The 23,422-nt window shown below is 41.1% G+C and overlaps 1 protein-coding gene across 1 annotated transcript in view; it reads left to right on the top strand.

The window, feature by feature from the left end:
• The window catches only part of LOC126108686 (zinc finger protein OZF-like), a 106,053-nt gene that overhangs the window by 47,895 nt on the left and 34,736 nt on the right, over positions 1-23,422 (top strand). The window contains exon 3 of the mRNA XM_049914006.1: positions 5,600-5,671. Within this exon, the coding sequence (XP_049769963.1) occupies positions 5,600-5,671 (72 nt within the window). The remainder of the gene's footprint in view (positions 1-5,599; positions 5,672-23,422) is intronic.

The following is a 23,422-nucleotide window of genomic DNA, read 5'->3' as shown; positions in this document are numbered from 1 at the left end:
AAAAATGTCACAGCGCTCCGGAAACATTGTCGTCGTGCAGGGGTATATGTGGTTGGCAACCAGTGTACGATACTCCTCAGCTGTTATGGTGCCTGACACGAGCTCTACTGGACCCATGGATGCCGGTGCGAATGTTCCCCAGAGTGTACTGGAGCTGCTGCCAGCATGTCTATGTCACCCAATACTGGTGTCGAGGAGCTGTTCCCCTGGAAGAAGACGAATTCACGCTCTTCCATTGTATGTTATTTATATATATTATTTTATAATAATTGTTTTTTATAGATTCTATGCTATGCTATCTCATATTAAGTTCCAATGAATGGGTTTGGTCAAGCAGTAAAGCATCACGTATGAACATGTCTGAAAAGTTTTGGTAATTATCAGTTGTAAATTGAGAACATATTTGAATATAGAAGAATTATGGAAACCATGTTTAGTGATTTTGTAGTTAGTTGTTTAAATGTAGAGGCTCTCTTATAGCCTTCACCCGTCTGGAATCGGAAAAGAAGTCGGCAGTCAAATATGTGGTGTGGCATAGCGGGACCACAATATCGAGAGAAAACGAGATGGCGACTGTGAAATTTCGAAAGGAAGGTAACTGTTATTACAGGGAACGAGTGAAGGCTTGGCATCTCACAATATGTTGATCACTTAAAATCAACTCGCAACAAGAAAAACACCTCATCGCACATTGGCACAGTGTAGTACCTAGTCACTTTTACACCACTTCTGTGAAGGTTCACTTCTTGTGTACTCCATTGTAGTGCATTACGATACAATTGTTTATTGACTGTCAGGCAATGAGGGCCAAATCTGTGAATGTATTGCAATTGAAAATGGCTTCAACTATATATTACATAATTATGCGGAATAAGGATTACAGGGTTAGTAAGAGGTGGTTCATAAATTCAGTTATTATCCAAGTACAATGAAGTGGGTATTGTTATTTATTTACTTATTTATATTTCACAATTACAGCCTGTTATCTGAAGAGCTAAAACAGGCCATACAAATCACATTTTCTTGGGTAATGATAAATTTATGCATTAACTATTTATTCCTGATATTTATATTTTAAAAATATTACAACTGCTTCTGCTACTGGAAAACTGCAATAAACCCTTAAACAACTACCACCTACTAATACCACTATAAGCATAGCAGAATATGTCATGTGTCTGCTCATTTAGTCTGGTCCATTTAAGCAGTAGATAGTTGTTTCCACTACTGGATACATCCTCGTACTACCCCGCTTTTAAAAGCCACTGTCCGCTACATTCTTCGGGCATCGGGCAGCACGTCAGCAACGTTTCGACTGTAGCAAAAATTTCCAGCAATCACTGTTGTGGCTTAGAGTGCACACTTCCGTGATCACCTGTATCGACACAGTGTAAATTCTTGAGGCAATTGCCGACCTCAGTCGTCTTCTTTCAAACTGTTGAGTATATCGTCTACGCAGGATGGCAGCATACTCACATGTTGTCGAATGCTTCGTGGAAATCTTCCTCGGCCTTCCTGGTTACTGCAGCTGCATTATCGTCAAACGTGGACCAGATCGACTTGCTTCCTAGTGCTGCTTTGGGGTAATACCTGCCGCATCTGCGTAGAGCGGACGGTTCATCAGTGTCGGGTTTTCTAGAGCACCCACACTGCCGCAAGCATAGCTATCGTCTGTCTGTCTTTTGATTTTGTATAGGTATGTAGCATACATGCCGTGGCCAGTCAGGTAATGTATTAATCCACTCGATGGGTTAAGAAATCTGATTTTTAGTCTCCTCCTGATGTTAGGGATAAATTCATCTGTTCTTCAGCCTGTATCTGAGATGTTTCATTCATTTTGTGAGTCATAATAGGCCATCTTTCATTAAATTTTTTGTATTGGCTTCAGTTCCGTGCATCCTTTTTACTTCCATTTAATTGCTTTCTTTAACCAGTAAAGGTCTCTCATTTTTCTGATTTCCAAGTCCAGTGGGCATATTCTCGGAATTACTAACAAAGCATCATTCAGGCTAATGCATTAAGCATCTGTTAATATTAGTAACACTCCTCATTGAATTCTTCTCACTAATGAGGCTGGCTTCACTAGCTGCAATCTATGAGCATAGATGCTCATACCATATCCTATGACCGATGATAAAATAAATCGGTGGTATGCTCCGATTGTTTTCGAGGAAAGACAAAATTGCCTGTTTGCACTTGTTATAATTTTATTCATCAGATTTGTACCTTTTTTTGCCTGTTTCCTCTACACGAAGTGCAAAGTTACGATGTGTGTCCAGAAATATCCCTAGATATCTTGTTACTGCACTTCTCCGAATCATGAAATCACTAAATTTTATTTTACGGTTTCTTGCTAGGTTCCTTTCAGCAGGAGGTACGTTGTTCTTTTGTGATCTGCTAGTGACAGTTTAGCACTTCGGCACTAGCCCTCAAGTTCGTGGAATGTTGCATTACATTTGTCTTCTGTAATTCTTCTGGAATCACTGTGTAGAATGAACAGCGTGTCATCTTTAAATGGTAACTGTGAATTGGATATGGAGGTGACACGACAGTGCTGCATTTGGGTCTTGGCCACATACCTCTCTAGGCCTGACACCTGTCAATTTGTTTCTCCGAGGTTGTTTGAAAGACCTCAGGTACGTGCCTCTTGCACCAAAAACAGTTCTAGATCTCAGAATACGCATTTGTAAAACACTCTTGCGATGACTTCACTCTGTCTATGGAATGGCTATAGCATACACAAAACATCTGAACTTTCTCTTTCATTCTCTGTAATTTTTATCAATGCATCTCTACACAGTATATCACTTATGTGAGCACTGATGAGCAGAACATTATGCCCACGCAATATTGCTTAACAAAAGGACAGTCCGCCACCGACAAATTGGTAAAATTTGGGGTTTGCTTAAAGTAGTTTTTGGTACCTGTTTTGGAGTTCAGGGTAAAAAAAAAAACTTATTTTAACATGGGAAATTTTAAAAATTACATAAATCATAAAAAAGGTCAACTTACAACAAATAAGTTTCCAGTAATTTTCTGGATACGGAAGATGACATGAATGTAAAAACTTGAACTGGATATAGGAAAAAAAATAAATCTGTACCAAAATTCACTGGATATTTCTGTCTTCAGCCCAATTTGTCATGCTCATTTGTCTCTGTTTCTTTTTACTGAATGTGTCAATGATATTTTCAATGTCCATATCTCTTTCTTTATGGATATTTGCAAGAGCCGATACATTTATTCTCACCTGCCTCAGTGTGTTACACAAATAAGTCTTTATTCGTCTCAAAATAGAGAAGCTTCATTCAGGAGTGTTCATGGTAACAGAAATAGTCCCAAATATTTGAAGTACAACATATGCATTTAGGAAAAACTGTTTGTCACAGTTCTTTAAATCTTCAGTCGCTGTTTCAGATCTTTTACTTTCATCTACCCTCTTTTTCTTCCGTAGTTTCAGCTCGCCTTCTGAATCTGTTGAAGTAATATATTTGTTGATTTCTAAAGTCATTTTATCCAGTGTAATATAATACTCCATTGGAGGGGTGGGGGGAGGCGAGCTATAACCCCCCCCCCCCCCCCCCCCCAAAGCGCCCCCTCTTGCCTTCGCCCCTGGGCAAGAGTGAGGTAGGAAACCGAAAGTTAATCCTAAGACAATAAAGAAAACTGTCATAAAAAATATGTGATAACTGCTAGAGTGAAAGATGCAAGTCAGTCTGGAAGACTTTCGACATCCACGTGCGAAGAGAATGTGAATGATGTTCACCACATCTTTGAACGAAGCCTTGCAAAGTCAACAAGACAAGCTGCTAGGGAAATGGGATTGTAATGTCACACGGTAACAACCATTTTTAAAAGTGAGCTATTTTTTCGACCTCAGGAGCCATATTATGTGCAAGAGTTGTTCGATGAGGACTGTGACAGGAGAGTGGAATTTTGGGAGTTTGTGCTCGATCGAGGAGACGATTATCCCGATCAGTAAAACAATACCCTGTGCTCTGATGAAGTGGGATTTCACGTTGGAGGTTTTGTGAACTGTCACGGGTGTCATTATTGGTAAAAATTGGATGCAGTGTGACAGCTGAAAAAATGCAATCGAGATCAGAGGTGTGGGAAGGAGATTAGTTGGACCGTACGTGCTACATGACACCGTGAATAGTGCACGGTACTTGCAGGTGCTGCGAATGTACGTAGAGCCTGTGATTCGAGAATCGGAAAATGGAAGGGAATTGCTCTTCGTGCAAGATGGAACTCCACCCCACAGTGAGAGAATGGTTTGATGACAATTTCCCTCGCAGGTACATTGGCCACCGGGAACTGACAGAATGGCTTGCATGCAGCCCTGATCTCACATCATGTGAATTCTTCCTTTGGGGATGAGCTAAGGAATAAGTGTACAAGTTAAAACTGAAGGATATTGGCAGTCTTGAACAACGTATCTGTGAAGTGTTTGCAAATGTCCTAGTTGAGATGCTAGGAAAAGCTGTGGATTTTTTCCTAAAAGATTCAAGATTTATGTGGAAAATGTGGGTGCATAAATTGAAATGTAACTTAATAACCAAATGGTACACTGTAATAATATATTCAGTGGAAACAAAACTATGAAAAGATGTATTCTTTTTTAAATATTCACTGTTACAAGTAGGTACCGACTTTACAAACATCCTGTACTTTCCATACCGCACTGTGTGTCCGGAGCGGCAGCAGGTGACATTTGATCTCGCTCCGGTCATTGCTCGTCGGTGGAAATATTTTCCTGTTGTCATTCGCACGGGAAAGATATCAGTGTAATTGCTGGTATTTGTAACACTACATTCTTACCAAATGTTCGTGACAATATTGTGAAAAGGAAAGTTACTGCTCACCATATAGCGGAGATGCTATATGGCCTTACTGGCTGAAAGCTATTATTTTTGACAGTCTTTTTGTCGTGTCTGTCTGCGACTCGGCATCTCTGCTATATGGTGAGTAGCAACTTTCCTTTTCACGGAGGTCTGAGAATATTGTTTCAGGCCGCTTCTGTACCAGCTGCTAGTAAACCTTTCTGGATGTGAGCTCGTGGTCCGAGAAACTCTTCTGTTCCTGGCGTTTTGCCCCGGACTGCGCCGGACACCTTCGGGTGCTCTTCCTCCGAGTCTTGCCGACTGACCGATCGGACGCCCGAGAACGACATACGTACTGTAGGAAAGGGGGTGTGGTCAAAGTAGCAGAGCCGCAGAATCGCTAGACAATTTTATCTTCGACAAGACGACAATTGATAGTTAAGTCATATCTTTGACAAGGATTATCTCTGCTCATCACATTACTTTGACCACACCCCCTTTCGTACAGTATATATGTCGCTCTCGGACGTCTGACCAGTCAGTCGGCAAGATTCGGCGGAGGAGCACCTGAAGATGTCCGGTGCAGTCCTGGATGAAACTTCAGGAACAGAAGAGTTTCTTGGACCACGACCTCACAGCCTGAAAGGTTTACCAGCAGCTATGTCATCCAGTCATCAAAGCCTTCATTCTACACTTCTGCACTGCTTTGACTATAATCTGGCACAGATGTTTTGCCACACATAAAAATACAGTAATGTTGTTTTTTTGTATTGCAGGGATATGAGTTTATGGCAGTGAAGCAGGAGCTACGTGAAGGCACCGAGGCGGATCTACTACGAATGGTGCAGGTATGAAACTTGCATTGCGTCGTCTGTAAGTGTTTCCTGGTATTTCACCATTAGATATTGATGGAAAGTACTGTCATGTGACTGAGTGTAAGGCTGCCACTCCAAAGACTCCCACACTCCACTCCTCAGCCAGCCATAGTATTTTCTCTTCCACCTACAAGTACTATCACCTTTGCAAGCTGTCTATAAATATTGAAACTGAAAACTTGTAGTGTTATTCAGACTTCCTGTACACTGTAGTTCTCCCTATCCATTGTTTAATTGGCTGCAGCTAGTGGTCGTGCAGTAGCGTTCTCTCTTCCCACGCCCGGGTTCCCGGGTTCGATTCCCGGCGGGGTCAGGGATTTTCTCTGCCTCGTGATGCCTGGGTGTTGTGTGATGTCCTTAGGTTAGTTAGGTTTAAGTAGTTCTAAGTTCTAGGGGACTGATGACCATAGTTGTTAAGTCCCACAGTGCTCAGAGCCATTTGAACCATTTTTGAACCATTGTTTAATTTAGCACGTTCAGCTGATCCTGTGAAGAAGGAGAGCCTTCGAAAATTTGGAACAAGTTTTGGTAATAATTAATGGAGGGGAAGTATATCGTAGAAAATCCATAAACTATACACGACCGGAATGCCTCTGACAAACTTTCAGATGTGGTGGTGGTGGTGGTGGTGGTGGTGGTGGTAGTAGTAGTAGTAGTAGTAGTAGTAGTAGTAGTAGCCTTATGGCAGGCCTTGTCATGGGTTAAGCCTCTTCCACTTTTGTCCGCCCATAGCCAGTTGTTTCATTTCTGAATATTTGTCTCCTTTTATATTGTCCAGCATTTGATATCTTTTTTTATCTTCCCCTTTTTCCCTCCACCATTCCATCTATTCCTTCTTTCAATAAACAGTGCCTCCTCAAACAGTGCCCAACCCATTTCCGTTTTCTCTCTCTGATGACTTTCAGCATGTTTCTTTCTTCTCCAACTCTTCTTAATATTCCTTCATTCCGTACTCGGGCTCCCTATTTCACTTCCTCCATTCTTCTCCATATCCACATCTCTACTGCCTCCAGATGTGGTAGTGTGGACCAAAATGAGGAAAAAAAAAGTCAAGTAAATGTGCACTCTAAAATGCGTACCTTAGGAGCTCCGAGCACTCTTTCATCTTTGGTTCTGTGAAACATATCTCCTGAAGAAGTGCTTGTAACTCTTAAGATATTCACCTTAAAGTCCATGTTTACTGGACATTTTGGTCCGTACTACCAACTGTGAAAGTTTATTGACGGAGTTCTGGTTTGGCCTGTGTTAACAGTTAATATGACTACTACTTCAAATGTACCTTTAACTTCAGAAAGTGTTATTCTTTTACCTTTTTACTCATTTTAAGCCTCTCAAAAAATGGATAATCTGGTAGATTAAAGACTTTAGATGGTATACCTGTCTTACTTTCACCAATAAAATATTTATTAATATCTTTAGCTGTAGTATTTATTTGCAGTAACAGTTTGTTCTTGCCATGAACAGTATTAAGTGATATGACACAGTAGGAGGTACAAATGTCAGTTAACTAGTACAGTTTGTTTAATACGAGTCATGTTCATTTTTTACATTTGTGCAGTGTGTAAACAGTGTTTACAGGAAATGAGTACCAAAGCTATGGTACTGCGTCCCAATGAATTATACAAAGCTGTGTTGCTTTACTACTTGTTCAACAACAACGATAAAAATAAATATCTTGCAATTGTTTCCAATATAATTTTAAAGTCTACTGTCAGTTTGTTGAAATCTCAACTGCCAAACAGGTTGAGTGACAACTTTTGTGACCAAATGAAGGAGAGAAGGAGCTTTCAGGACTGTGATTTTGCATCAGGGTAATGGCTGCCCTCGTAGAAATGATGAACATCCTCTCTGATGAACGCTCACCTCATAACAGGCAGATAGTGAAATCGGACCGTGTTCTGAGTAAAGACATTTCAACGGTTAAAATTTTATCAGTAAATTGCCGAAGTATTTGCAACGTAGGTCCCAAATTTATTCCCTCAACAAAATTTCTCACACTCTGACTATTCTTGGGACCGAGACGAGACTGAAGCCCAAGATAGAAATCTCAGAGATATTTAGCGAGTCACGGAACGTATATCGAAAAGACAGATTAAACGCCATGGGAGGGGGGAGTGTTTATTGCAGTTGACAAAAACGTCTCTATTGAGGTCGAATTGGAGTGTGACATTGAGGTTATCTTATTGCATATAACAGGTCTAAGAAAACCAAGTTAATTGTTGGATGTTTGTACCAGCCACCCGATTCTGCTATGACAGTTCTAGAATCATTCAAATTAGTCTATGGTCAGTATCGTGGAAATACCCGGACTGTGCAGTATTAGTTGGAAGAAATTTCAACCTACCAGGTATCTACAATTACATCTACATGACTACTCTGCAATTCACATTTAAGTGCTTGGCAGAGGGTTCATCGAACCACAATCATACTATCTCTCTGCCATTACACTCCCGAACAGCGCGCGGGAAAAACGAACACCTAAACCTTTCTGTTCGAGCTCTGATTTCTCATATTTTATTTTGATGATCATTCCTACCTATGTAGGTTGGGCTCAACAAAATATTTTCGCATTCGGAAGAGAAAGTTGGTGACTGAAATTTCGTAAATAGAACTCGCCACGACGAAAAACGTCTTTGCTTTAATGACTTCCATCCCAACTCGCGTATCATATCTGCCGCACTCTCTCCCCTATTACGTGATAATACAAAATGAGCTGCCCTTTTTTGCATCGTTTCGATGTCCTCCGTCAATCCCACCTGGTAAGGATCCCACACCGCGCAGCAATATTCTAATAAAGGACGAACGAGTGTAGTGTAAGCTGTCTCTTAAATGGACTTGTTGCATCTTCCAAGTGTCCTGCCAATGAAACGCAACCTTTGGCTCACCTTCCCCACAATATTATCTATGTGGTCTTTCCAACTGAAGTTGTTTGTGATTTTAACACCCCGGTACTTAGTTGAATTGACAGCCTTGAGAATTGTACTATTTATCGAGTAATCGAATTCCGACGGATTTCTTTTGGAACTTGTGTTCATCACCTCACACTTTTCGTTATTTAGCGTCAACTGCCACCTGCCACACCATACAGCAATCTTTTCTAAATCGCTTTGCAACTGATACTGGTCTTTGGATGACCTTACTAGACAGTAAATTACAGCATCATCTGCGAACAATCTAAGAGAACTGCTCAGATTGTCACCGAGGTCATTTATATAGATCAGGAACAGCAGAGGTCCCAGGATGCTTCCCTGGGGAACACCTGATATCACGTCAGTTTTACTCGATGGTTTGCCGTCTATTACTACGAACTGCGACCTTCCTGACAGGAAATCACGAATCCAGTCGCACAACTGAGATGATACCCCATAGGCCCGCAGCTTGATTAGAAGTCGCTTGTGAGGAACGGTGTCAAAAGCTTTCCGGAAATCCAGAAATATGGAATCAACCTGAGATCCCCTGTCGATAGCGGCCATTACTTCGTACGAATAAAGAGCTAGCTGCGTTGCACAATAGCGATGTTTTCTGAAACCATGCTGATTACGTATCAATAGATTGTTGCCTTTGAGGTGATTCATAATGTTTGAATACAGTATATGCTCCAAAACCCTACTGCAAACCGACATCAATAGTATAGGTCTGTGGTTCGATGGATTACTCCTACTACCCTTCTTAAAGGGTCTGACGTCTGTGGATTCATTGCAGAGGATACAGACCTACAAGCATGTGATGTGCTTTTGAAAATGTTTTCAGAAAACTATATTGAGCAGCTAGTTTGACAGTCAACACACAATGGATGTGTTTTTGAACTTGCAGCTAAAAACAGGCCTGACCGTATCAGTGGCTCAGTGACTCTGACGTGATTATAGTGACTGTTGTGGTTGTTGTTGTTGTTGTTGTTGTTATTGTTGTCTTCAGTCCAGAGACTGGTTTGATGCAGCTCTCCATACTACTCTATCCTGTGCAAGCCTCTTCATCTCCGAGTAACCACTGAACCTTACATCCTTCTGAATCTGCTTAGTGTATTCATCTCTTGGTCTCCCTCTACGATTATTACCCTCCACACTGCCCTCCAATACTAAACGGGTGATCTGTTGACGTCCTACCAACTTCTTCTAGTCAAGTTGTGGCACAAATTTCTCTTCTCCCCGATTATATTCAGTAGTGACTATGGCTACTAAAGTTAATAAATCAGTCACATAGGGTAGGAGAGTATTCCTGTTAGCAAATATGCTGTTGTTAGTATCCCGTTTAGAGAATGAATTGAAATCGTTTACTTCCAGTAGAGGAATTGTGGCCAAAGTTGAAACAGATTGTAAATGAAGCTCTGGAGAAGTATTTGGCAGATAAGTTAATTAAGAATGGGAAAGACCCACTTTGGTCTAACAAAAATATTTGAAAAATCCTGAGGAAGTGAAGGCCGTTACACTCTCGGTTGAAAGTGAACATGCAGACGATGACAGTCTAAAGTTAGCAGGGATTTGTACAGCTTTAAAAAGATCGATGCACAAAGCATGCAACTACTACTGCTGTCATACCTTAGCAAAAGATTTTGCCGAGAACCTGAGAAAATCCTGATATTATACAGAATCTCTAAGTGGGTCTAAGACTTCCATCCAGTCACTTGTTGACCAATCTAGTGTGACAGTAGAAGATAGCAGAAGGAAAGCTGAAGTTTTAAATTTTGCGTTTAAGAAATCATTCACCCAGGAGAGTCATACAACCATACTGTCATTTGACCACGACACTGACTGTTGTATGGAAGGACATAGTAATAGGCATTCCTGGCATAGAAAAACAACAGGAAGAATTGAAAACAAATAAGTTGCTGGCTCCAGATGGAATCCCAGTCTGGTTTCACAAAGAGTGCATTGGACCCTTACTTACCTTGCATTTATCATGAATGTCAACCCGTGCAAAGTCCCAAGCGACTGAAAAAAGCACACGTGACTTCTGTATGGAAGAATGGTAAAAGAGTGGACCCAAAAAATTACAGACCAACATCTTTAACATCGGTTTCCTGCTGAATTCTTTAAGATATTCTCAATGTGAATATAATAAATTTCCTGGAGACAGAAAAGCTTCCATCAATGAATCGACACAGTTTTATAAAGCATCGCACATGGAAAACTCGGCTTGCACTGTTCTTACATGACATGCTGTGAAGGGCAAGTTCCAGATTCCATATTCCTAGATTTCCCAAAAGCATTCTACACAGTGCCCCTGCGCAGGGTTTAACAAAGGTACGAGCATATGGGAATGGGTTCTCATATATGTGAATGGCTGAAAGACACATTTACCCATGAAATAGTACAAGCCCTAAATAACAAATTATCACCAGTTGATATCTTTTGTGATCTTTTGATATCTTTTGTGATGTAACTGTGTGGACCATGTCACACTCTTACAAGGGAACCTCCCCATCGCACCTCCCTCAGATTTTGTTATAAGTTGGCACAGTGGATAGGCCTTGAAAAACTGAACACAGATCAATGGAGAAAACAGGAAGAAGTTGTGTGGAACTAGGAAAAAATAAGCAAAATATACAAACTGAGTAGTCCATGCGCAAGATATGCAACATCATGGATGGTGTGAGCTCAGCAGCACCGTGGACCCGTGGTTAGCATGAGCAGCTGCGGAATGAGAGGTCCTTGGTTCAAGTCTCCCCTCGAGCGAAAAGTTTATTTTTTTAATTTTCAGACAATTATTATCTGTCTGTCCGTCCATCCGATGCGAGGTAACTGCGCCGTAGTATGGGGACGCTACACCTAAACAAATTTCGTAACACACGACGTCAGTCGACCACAGCACAAAAACGTTAAAAACATATGTTTTGACAGAGCACAGGGAAAACTGTGTGACTGTGAAACTGTTGCATTAATTTGTTGCAGTTTATGTGACAAACTCTTATGTTTTCATCACTTTATTGGGAGTGATTATCACATCCACAAGAAAACCTAAATCGGGCAAGGTGGAAGAATCTTTTTACCCATTCGCCAAGTGTACAAGTTAGGTGGGTCGGCAACATATTCCTGTCATGTGATGCACATGCCATCACCAGTGTTGCATAGAATATATCAGATGTGTTTACCTGTGGAGGAATCGGTTGACCTATGACCTTTCGATCAAATGTTTTCGGTTCCCATTGGAGAGGCACGTCATTTTGTCTACTAATCGCACGGCTTTGCGGTGCGGTTGCTGTCTACTAATCGCACGGCTTTGCGGTGCGGTTGCAAAACACAGACACTAAACTTATTACAGTGAACAGAGACGTCAATGAACGAATGGACAGATCATAACTTTGCGAAAATAAAGAAAGTAAAATTTTCACTCGAGGAAGACTTGAACCAAGAACCTCTCGTTCCGCAGCTGCTCACGCTAACCACAGTACCACGGCGCTCCTGAGCTGACACTGCCCTTGATGTTGCCTTACTTGCTCATGGACTACTCAGTTTGTATATTTTACTTATTTTTTTGATAGTTCCACACAACTTCTTCCTGTTTTCTCCATTGATCGGTGTTCAGTTTTTCAGGGCCTATCCACTGTGCCAACTTATAACTAAATCTGAGAGGGGTGCGATGGGGAGGTTCCCTTGTTAGAAAAACTCAGGTTTTATGGAATTGAATGCTATACATACAGCTGGTTTGAATCATACTTAATGAATAGAAAGCAAAAAATTGTGCTGAATCGCACAAATAATGTTGGGAGGGTGTTCAATTCTAGTGAATGGGGAGTTATCACAAAGAGAGTCCCACATGGTTCAATTTATTTGTGTGATTGACCTCTCACCTAACGTTCAGCAAGCGGAACTAGTACTTTTTGCAGATGACACGAGTGTTATAATAAATCCCATTCCAGAAAAATCAGCTGAAGATATTGTTAAGAATGTCTTTCAAAGAATTATTAAGTAGTTTTCAGAAAATTGACCCCCCCCCCCCCCCCCCCTTAATTTTGAAAATGGTCACCATATCCAGTTCTGTACACCGAATAGAGACATACTGACAATTGACGTAGCATATGAACAGGGCTCAGTTAACAGGTTAGATTCCTCCAAATTTTTTGGGTGTTCACATTGATGACAACTTGAACTGGAAGAAGCATATTACTGAGCTTCTCAAACAATTAAGTTCGGCTTCTTTCGCTCTTCGTATAATCGCTAGTTTCGGTAATAAACCGATCGGCCTCCTAACGTACTTTGCATATTTTCAATTAGTAATGTCTTATGGAATAGTTTTCTGGGGTAACACACCACTTAGACATAATGTATTGATTACACACAGGAGAGCAGTGGGAATAATTAGTGGTGTTCACCCAAGGATGTCATGTAGGAACCTTTTCAAGGAGTTAGGTATTTTAACTGCACCATCAGAGTATATATGTTCGCTAGAGGGAAAAATGGCCTTTCCTATCCGTTATTGAAGCTGTCAGTTGCTCAAAAAAGAGTACACTATTCAACAAGAAAAATCTTTGATCATTTGCCCAACAGCATAAAGTTTCTGGCAGGTAGCAGATCAAGTTTTAAATCTAGCTTAAAATCATTTCTTTTGGACAACTGCTTCTGTTCCATGGACAAGTTTCTGTTTCAGGACTGCTTTAAAAAAAAAAAAAAAAAAAAAAAAAAAAAAAAAAAAAAAAAAAGTACCTCTAAATGTAGTTGCATGTGTAGAAGTGAAACTTTCAGTAATATTAATATATTTGTGTGTGTGTGTGTGTGTGTGTGTGTGTGTGTGTGTGTGTGTGTGTCTGACTTGTTCCACATCATATCGATAAAATAATTGGGAAAATGATCTATGGAACATTACATAACTAAACTAAACTAAACTTCTTAAGTAACAGAATCGGTATGTTGTCCTCGACTGAGTGTGTTCATCAGGGTATCATCAGAAGTGTCCCTGGGAAGTGTTGTAGGGTCACTGTTATTTTTTATATACACGAATGATCTGGTGGGCAGGTTGGGCAGCAGTCTGTGGTTGTTTGCTGATGATGCCGCGGTGTAGGGGAAGGATCATTGTTGAGTGACTGGAGGAGGATAAACAATGACTTACACAAAATTTCTAGTTGGTATGACGAATGGCAGCTAGCTGTAAAAGTAGAAAAATGTAAATTAACGCAAATGAGTAGGAAAAACAAACCTATAATGTTCGGATGCAGCATTAGTAGTCTCCCCTTGACACTGTCACATTGTTGAAATGAAATGTCTGGGCAGAACTTTGTAAAGCAATATGAAATGGAACGAGCATGTGAGACTTGTGGTAGGAAAGGCAAATGTTGGACTTCAGTTTATTGGGAGAATTCTAGGAAAGCACGGTTCATCTGTAAAGGAGATCCTTATATAGGACGCCGGTGTGACCTATTCTCGAGTACTGCTCGAGTGTTTTCGATCCGTACCAGGTCGGATTGAATCAGTTAAGAGGTGGGCTGGCAGATTTGTTGCTGGCAGGTGGTAGATTTGTCACTGGTAGGTTCGAACGACACTCGAATGTTACTGACGTGCTTCCGGAACTGAAATGGCTATCCCTGGAGCTGAGACGATATTCTTTTTGAGAAACACTATTGACAAAATTTAGAGAACTGGCATTTGAGGCTGACAGCAGAATGTTTCTGCCGCCTCCAACATACATTGCGCATAAGGACCACAGAGATAATGTTCGAGAAATTAGTGCTCGTACGGAGGCGTACAGAGAGTTGTCTTTCACTCGCTCTGTTTGCGAGTGAAAGGGGAAAGGAAACTACTATTAGTGGTGCAGGATACCCTCCGTCACACACTGCACGGTGACTCAGGGAGTCTGTATGTAGATGGCAAACTATGAAATCCAATATATTTGAAATTCTAGATCACCTACTATAGATTTCTGACATTGCTTCAGAAGATTCCTACCCTTTTTGTTAGACAGATGAGCACGTGGTCGAATACGAGTTTCTGTCAAATGACGAGATTGTGGAGGCGGTGCCACAGAGCTGTTTTCGGGATGGCTGGAGGAAACTTGTCAGGAGATGGCTCAACTAAATGACGGTTAAGGCAGACCGTGTAGAGAAATGATGTTATTTGCAGTGTTATTTTTTCAATAACTTGTGACCAAATTTCCTGAGCCGACAACCAGAAAAGTTTCTGTTGTATCATGAAAAACCCTGTGAATACTTCATGTAATAAAAGCATTGCCCAGTGCCCCACCATGCTGGTAATTTGTCAAAAATGTCCCTCTCTCTCCACTCAAATTGCCGCCCTTCACAGGCTGTCAACAAGGGCAGTGTCGCAGAGCTAGTGAATGACGACTCGTCTTCCAAAACTACTGCAGTTTACTTTTCCATTTCTCAGTGATTGCAGTGGCTTCTTACCACACCCAGTGTGCACAATACCCAGTGTTTAAAAGTGAATGTTGGGGTTTAAAGCTTTGTAGCATTTATTACATTCTGCTTTCAGGTTTTATTACATTAAATTAAAAGGCAACTCGAGCAGTTTTACAAAGTTTGCAGTTGTTACGAGATCTAAAGCCTCCAGACTACGATTTACATACGAAATTTAGTGGAAAGTTTATGGGCTTTTCTTCTTTGGTGAAGCAAAGTGCTGTTTCTTATATTGATGCACTAAAAATATGGCTCTTTCCTCATTTGGGAGAAACTGGATCATGGAATTACGTTTGGCTGCAAGATGGTGCACCACCTCACTGGTATGTGGTATTACTTGGAACTTGGTACAGGATTAGTTAAATGATGATGAGGATGATGATGATGATGTACAAGACTCCAGGATTGGTCAAGGGGGCAGACAACACATCTTGTTTCGCATGGACTCCATGTTCACCTGCTCCGACACCATGCAATTTTTACCTTTGGGAGCTCGTAAGGGATCATGTGTATGTGCTTCTGGTACTTGCTGATCTATCCAACACAAGAAACAGTTGGTGCAACCATTACTCCAGGCACACTGATCAATGTTTGGCCGGCCGTTGTGGCTGAGCGGTTCTAAGTGCTTCAGTCCGGAGCCGCGCAACTGCTACAGTTGCAGGTTCGAATCCTGCCTCTCGCACAGATGTGTGTGCTGCCCTTAGGTTAGTTAGGTTTAAGTAGTTCTAAGTTCTAGGGGACTGATGACCTCAGACGTTAAGTCCCATGGTGCTCAGAGCCATTTGAACCATCAAGGTTTGGGGAGGACTCGTCTATTGATTGGGTGTGTACTGTAATGATGAATCGTGCTGATATTGAGAAGTTTTTGTTCTTAACAGTCAACAGAACTCACTTTTTCACTATTAAGAAGTGTTTTATTGAAAATTATTTCATCAGTTTATGTGGTTGACAATGCATAATAGAGGCTTTATTTTGTCCCGGTATTGTAAAAACTATACCACTTTTTGATTTGAGATGTTTTACCTATTTGCTGGAAGAACACTTGTGAGGGCAAAAATGTGAGTCACTGAGAAAGCTTTGCAGCGCATCAAGGAAACAAAGCAAACGATAAAATTAGATTAAGAGGAGAAAAACGTACTTTGACACGAACGAGTGCAGTGAGGCCGGCTTAATGTGCGATGTTTGAGGATGACACATCTGTCGCTTGCCGATCACGATGTCAAAGTTTTCTTCCTGAGAAACTTTGGCATCGACTTGTCGTTGCTTTACATTCAGAATCGGTGTGGATGATCTTTCAGAAAATTTACAGAATTTCACTTTTGACGGTCACTGACTGAAGATGCTGTTAAAATTCCCAAATGAGAGAATTGCAGGAAAGCTTTCCGTGCATCTTGAGTCATACAAATTTGTAATGAAGTTCTTCACTGAAAATTTCTACAACATTAGCCACATTGCGATGTCAGAAGATGTTGTCAGACTTGTTGTTTACACATGAGAGTTCGTCTTTACCAATCCTTGTATTTATCACAGTGAACTCCTGCTAATCTGGCCCTCAGAAGTCCAGCCTCTCAGTAATCCGGCCCACATCTGGCCTCTAGTCGTTCAAGTAGATAATGAATTATTGTGTGCAACAACATTGTTAGTTAATTACAATGTCAAACAATGCTACATGTGTTTGAAATTGCAGCTTTCTTTACGGTTCAGTATCACTGCTTCTAAAACACGCTATGCTAGACGTCGAGCAGAAAGTTGAAACTGCAGGGAAGTCGAACTGACATTCTTCCTGGAAAGCTGTTGCTGCCAAGTACAGTGCTGGATGAGCAGCAGTTTGTGACCAAACTTTAATAGACGAAGAACAGTTGAAAGAGTACAACAAAGTCGTGATGAAGGAGAGGACATACGAGGGGAGAACACTGCTGGTGCTGTACCTGCAGGCATCTCCCTGGAGTACATTATGCAACAGCCTGAAATGTGCAGTATCGATGTAATGCTTGTAAAGCCGATTGTGATCAGGTGTACTGCCGTGGCATATCGCCATTGTGACAACTATTCTCCGTCCGTCGTAAGAATAAATCTCGTGTAAGTAAACATTACACTATGTCTTCTTCTCTGTTTGCTGGAACCTCATTGGATTTCGTTTCATGTGGAGCGGAAGCTGAGCTGTCTTGAATACACTCGAGTGCGATAATGCGTATTTGTTTCGTGCTCTGCATTATGCATACGTCGGCTCAGCGATGATATGGGGTGACAGGTTTCAGTGCGTTTAACTTGGACAGCACTGACCAGACAAGTGATCCAGCTAACCCGCAGTGAAGTAACAGTTGCAGTAAAGACATAAAGAGCGATGAGCAAAGAAACAATATAGCTTTGAATGTCATTTAATTTTTAAACAAAAGGTAGTAATATATGGCAAAACTCAGGTGATACGCTTCTTAGGTGAGCAGACGGAAAACGTGACGTGCTCTCGATGTTAGCTAACATAGACACGGGTTCCCAGGTAGATGCCGTGTTTCTCGACTTCCGCAAGGCGTTCGACACAGTTCCCCACAGTCGTTTAATGAACAAAGTAGGACCGTATGGACTATCAGACCAATTGTGTGATTGGACTGAAGAGTTCGTAGATAACAGAACGCAGCATGTCATTCTCAATGGAGAGAAGTCTTCTGAAGTAAGAGTGATTTCAGGTGTGCCGCCGGAGAGTGTCGTAGGACCGTTGCTATTCACAATATACATAAATGATCTTGTGGATGACATCGGAAGTTCACCGAGGCTTTTTGCGGATGATGCTGTGGTATATCGAGAGGTTGTAACAATGGAAAATTGTACTGAAATGCAGGAGGATCTACAGCGAATTGCCGCATGGTGCAGGGAATGGCAATTTAATCTCAATGTAGACAAGTGTAATGTGCTGCGAATACATAGAAAGAAAGATCCCTTATCATTTAGCTACAATATAGCAGGTCAGCAACTGGAAGCAGTTAATTCCATAAATTATCTGAGAGTATGCATTAGGAATGATTTAAAATGGAATGATCATATAAAGCTGATCGTCGGTAAAGCAGATGCCAGACTGAGATTCATTGGAAGAATCCTAAGGAAATGCAATCTGAAAACAAAGGAAGTAGGTTACAGTACGCTTGTTCGCCCACTGCTCGAATACTGCTCAGCAGTGTGGGATCCGTACCAGATAGGGTCAAAGAAGAGATAGAGAAGATCCAACGGAGAGCAGCACGCTTCGTTACAGGATCATTTAGCAATCACGAAAGCGTTGCGGAGATGATAGATAAACTCCAGTGGAAGACTCTGCAAGAGAGACGCTCAGTAGCTCGGTACGGGCTTTTGTTGAAGTTTCGAGAACATACCTTCACCGAGGAGTCGAGCAGTAGATTTCTCCCTCCTACGTATATCTCGCGAAGAGACTGTGAGGATAAAATCAGAGATATTAGAGCCCACACAGAGGCATACCGACAGTCCTTCTTTCCACGAACAATACGAGACTGGAATAGAAGGGAGAACTGATAGAGGTACTCAAGGTACCCTCCGCCACACACCATCAGGTGGCTTGCGGAGTATGAATGTAGATGTAGAACATAACGTTGTAATTAAAAACAAGAGTGATGAAAATTACTGACTTCAACAAGTGTAATTTTTCTTCACGAGCTACGTGTGGCATAAAAGCGCACTGGTAATTTCCCATGTAGTTAAATATTGATGCCACCGAGGGTATTACAGTCAGTCATCTGGTAATCTCTGGACTCCTTCCGTATTGTACTCTGGGCAATACAAACATTTTGGAAGTTTGCGTTGATAACTAGACAATCAGCAACAGAATCCCAAGCCACCAAAAACACATTTCTTCCTCCTCCTCTTTTATGACGTACTGTTCTGCATTTCGCCATTGTTCTGCAGTGATGTGTCACAAAGCTTTGTGCATTATTTCCAGTACATTTGGCAGTTTGTTATTTCTCTCAACAAATCACTTAACTTGGCTCCAGCTCAATTCTGTTGGGTTTAGTTGCAGTGTTATGTAAACAACAGTAAAAATGCCGCATTTGCAGTGAGCTTGACACTGTGAACATTATAGTTTTCCAATTTTCTACACGCTTATTACTCTGGCTCGTATGAGGCCGCATCTGTCCTACAAAACAATGTGTATATTCAAATAAAGAGTATTTGATTTTTAATTTTTCTCCAAAAAATTTAGTTGTGTAATGTTTTCTTAACTTCAACAATCTCTGACAATCTTTTATAAAATATTAATAATTAAGAATATGTATTTGCAATGAAAACCAGAATTTTGTTTGCAATATGTAATTAGAAACTAGAAGACGTGTATTTTTCTTGAAAAGTGCTGGTTAAGTGTGCCTTAATTAACATATATTTGATGAATATCACATTTAAATGATTTAGGTATTCCAACAGGAAAAAATCATAGACAACAACTTGTTTTGAACCGCCACCTGCTAGCATACACAATTGTCGTTCAGTGACACTATTGCTTACGCCATGCATGTAATTACAATTCTTTCCCTTATATTTATTTCTTAGGACATCATCATCATCATCATCATCATCATCATCATCATTTAAGACTGATTATGCCTTTCAGTGTTCAGTCTGGAGCATAGCCCCCCTTATAAAATTCCTCCATGATCCCCTATTCAGTGCTAACATTGGTGCCTATTCTGATGTTAAACCTGTTACTTCAAAATCATTCTTAACCGAATCCAGGTACCTTCTCCTTGGTCTGCCCCGACTCCTCCTACCCTCTACTGCTAAACCCATGAGTCTCTTGGGTAACCTTGCTTCTCCCATGCGTGTAACATGACCCCACCATCTAAGCCTGACTGCTACATCTATAGAGTTCATTCCCAGTTTTTCTTTGATTTCCTCATTGTGGACACCCTCCTGCCATTGTTCCCATCTACTAGTACCTGCAATCATCCTAGCTGCTTTCATATCCGTAACCTCAACCTTGTTGATAAGGTAACCTGAATCCACCCAGCTTTCGCTCCCATACAACAAAGTTGGTCGAAAGATTGAATGGTGCACAGATAACTTAGTCTTGGTACTGACTTCCTTCTTGCAGAAGAGAGTAGATCGTAGCTGAGCGCTCACTGCATTAGCTTTGCTACACCTCGCTTCCAGTTCTTTCACTATGTTGCCATCCTGTGAGAATATGCATCCTAAGTACTTGAAACCGTCCACCTATTCTAACTTTGTTCCTCCTATTTGGCACTCAATCCGTTTATATTTCTTTCCCCTCTGACATTACTTTCGTTTTGGAGATGCTAATCTTCATACCACAGTCCTTACATTCCTGATCTAGCTCTGAAATATTACTTTGCAAACTTTCAATCGAATCTGCCATCACAACTAAGTCATCCACATATGCAAGACTGCTTATTTTGTGTTCACATATCTTAATCTCACCCAGCCAGTCTATTGTTTTCAACATATGATCCATAAATAATATGAACAACAGTGGAGACAGGTTGCAGCCTTGTCTTACCCCTGAAAGTACTCTGAACCATGAACTCAATTTACCGTCAACTCTAACTGCTGCCTGACTATCCATGTAAAAAGACCTTTAATTGCTTGCAAAAGTTTGCCTCCTATTCCATAATCTCGTAGAACAGACAATAACTTCCTCCTAGGAACCCAGTCATATGCCTTTTCTAGATCTATATAGCATAGATACAATTCCCTGTTCCACTCATAACACTTCTCTATTATTTGCCGTAAGCTAAAGATCTGGTCCTGACAACCTCTAAGAGGCCTAAACCCACACTGATTTTCATCCAATTGGTCCTCAACTAATACTCGCACTTTCCTTTCAACAATGCCTGAGAAGATTTTACCCACAACGCTGATTAAAGAGATACCTCTGTAGTTGTTACAATCTTTTCTGTTTCCATGTTTAAAGATTGGTGTGATTACTGCTTTTGTCCAGTCTGATGGAACCTGTCCCAACTCCCAGGCCATTTCAATTATCCTGTGTAGCCATTTAAGACCTGACATTCCACTGTATTTGATGAGTTCCGACTTAATTTCATCCACCCCAGCTGCTTTATTGCACTGCAATCTATTGACCATTTTCTCCACTTCCTCAAATGTGATCCTATTTCCATCATTCCTATCCCATTCTACCTCGAAATCTGAAACATTGCTGTTCGTATTTTCACCTACATTGAGCAACTCTTCAAAATATTCCCTTCATCTGCCCAAGGCATCCACAGGATTCACCAGCAGTTTTCCTGACCTGTCCAAAATACTTGTCATTTCCTTCCTACCTCCCTTTCGAAGACTGCTAATTACACTCCAGAATGGTTTTCCAGCAGCTTGACCCATAGTCTCCAACCTGTTTCCAAAGTCTTCCCACGATTTCTTCTTGGATGCTGCAATTATCTGTTTGGCTTTGTTTCTTTCTTCAACATAACTTTCTCTCTCTACCTGAGTTCTAGTATGTAGCCATTTCTGATACGCCTTCTTTTTCCTTTTACAGGCTGCCTTGACTGTGCCATTCCACCGAGCTGTTTGCTTCATCCTACTTTTACACACTACTGTTCCAAGACATTCTTTAGCCACTTCTAGTACTGTGTCCCTGTACCTTGTCCATTCCTTTTCCAATGACTGTAATTGACTACATTCAACTAACTGGTACCTTTCTGAGATTGCTGTTATGTACTTGTGCCTGATTTCCTTATCCTGAAGTTTCTCCACTCTTATCCTCCTACATATGGACCTGACCTCCTGCACTTTCGGCCTCACAATCCCAATTTCACTACAGATTAAATAATGATCAGTGTCATCGAAGAATCCCCTGAATACATGTGTGTCCCTCACAGCCTTCCTGAATTCCTGATCTGTTGTTATATAGTCAATGACAGATCTGGTTCCCCTGCCTTCCCAAGTATACCGGTGAATGTTCTTATGTTTGAAAAAGGAGTTTGTGATTACTAAGCCCATACTGGCACAGAAATCCAAGAGTTGTTTCCCGTTCCTGTTGGCCTCCATATCCTCTCCAAATTTACCCATAACCTTTTCACACCCTTCTGTTCGATTTCCAATCCTGGCGTTGAAATCACCTATGAGCAGAATAGTGTCCTTGTCCTTTACTCTAACAACTACATCACTGAGTGCCTCATAGAAACTATCCATCTTATCTTGATCTGTCCCTTCACAATTCGAATATACTGACACAATCCTAATTTTCTTGTTAGACACTGTCAAATCTATCCACATCAGTCATTCGTTTACATACCTTATTGCAACTACGCTGGGTTCCATTTCTTTCCTAATGTGAAGCCCTACACCCCATTGTGCTATTCCTGCTTTGACTCCTGACAGGTAGACCTTGTATTCTCCCACTTCCTCTTCTTTCTCACCCCTTACCTGAATGTCACTAACAGCTAAAACGTCCAGCCCCATCTTACTTGCAGCCTCTGACAGCTCTACCTTCTTCCCAGAGTAGCCCCCATTGATATTAACAGCTCCCCATCTCATTACCATTTGTTTGCCAAGTCACATCTTAGGAGTCCCTGGTTTGTCAATTAGGGGTGGGACTTTGTCACCTCCAAAGGTCCGAGGCATTTTGCTCTGATTGTTGCCAGCATCATATTTAAAGTACCAGGGAAGCAGGTTGCTAGCCTTACTTGCCCCGAGTCCCATTGAGTTTTACCCCTAACGGCTGAGGGACTAACGGGTGGATTTGGTAGTCTTTGCTGTATGAGCACAAAGGTGACCACGACTCAGAATGTGTCCTAGATGCCCAGCCTTATTCCAAAGTAACTGGTATCCCGACTGTCGGGACCACTTACTTGGCCAGTCATACGTTGCCCGTGGTTCATGAACTAGGACATGACTACAGGAACCCACACCATGAACCACTTATTTCTTAGGTTTTCTCGAAAAATATAAAAGCTGCTTTTTCTGTACAATCTTGTGAAAAACATTAAGAACAACTTGTTTCTCACCATTAATGGTGTTACATGAGAATTTCACTACGGAGCAGTGTCATCAATTTTCACAGTACATATGAACAATAAGACAATCAGAGCACAAGTTGCATTTACAGAGATTTGTGACAGTACACGATTTTTGAAATAAAAATTACGTAACAAAAGTATGATTAAGAAAAATGTTGATGGCTGTTAATACGTCAGAAATTCTTAAAGGTTCTTTTACAGTAATGTAGTAGTAAGTTATCTAATACAGACCTACTTCCAAGAGCGGAACACCAATGTACGAGAGCTATGGGTACTGACCAGTCACTGCATTTGTGTTTTTGTACATCAGGTTTATTGTTATGTGAATGAAGTATACAAATTTGCGACACGTTTTGTAGTGAATGATACTACTGTGTATACACACACACTCGA

The sequence above is a fragment of the Schistocerca cancellata genome, chromosome 11 (assembly GCF_023864275.1).
Source record: "Schistocerca cancellata isolate TAMUIC-IGC-003103 chromosome 11, iqSchCanc2.1, whole genome shotgun sequence".
NCBI lineage: Eukaryota > Metazoa > Arthropoda > Insecta > Orthoptera > Acrididae > Schistocerca > Schistocerca cancellata.
Note: the sequence above shows the minus strand (reverse complement) of the source record. Positions and strands in the feature narration are given on the sequence as shown.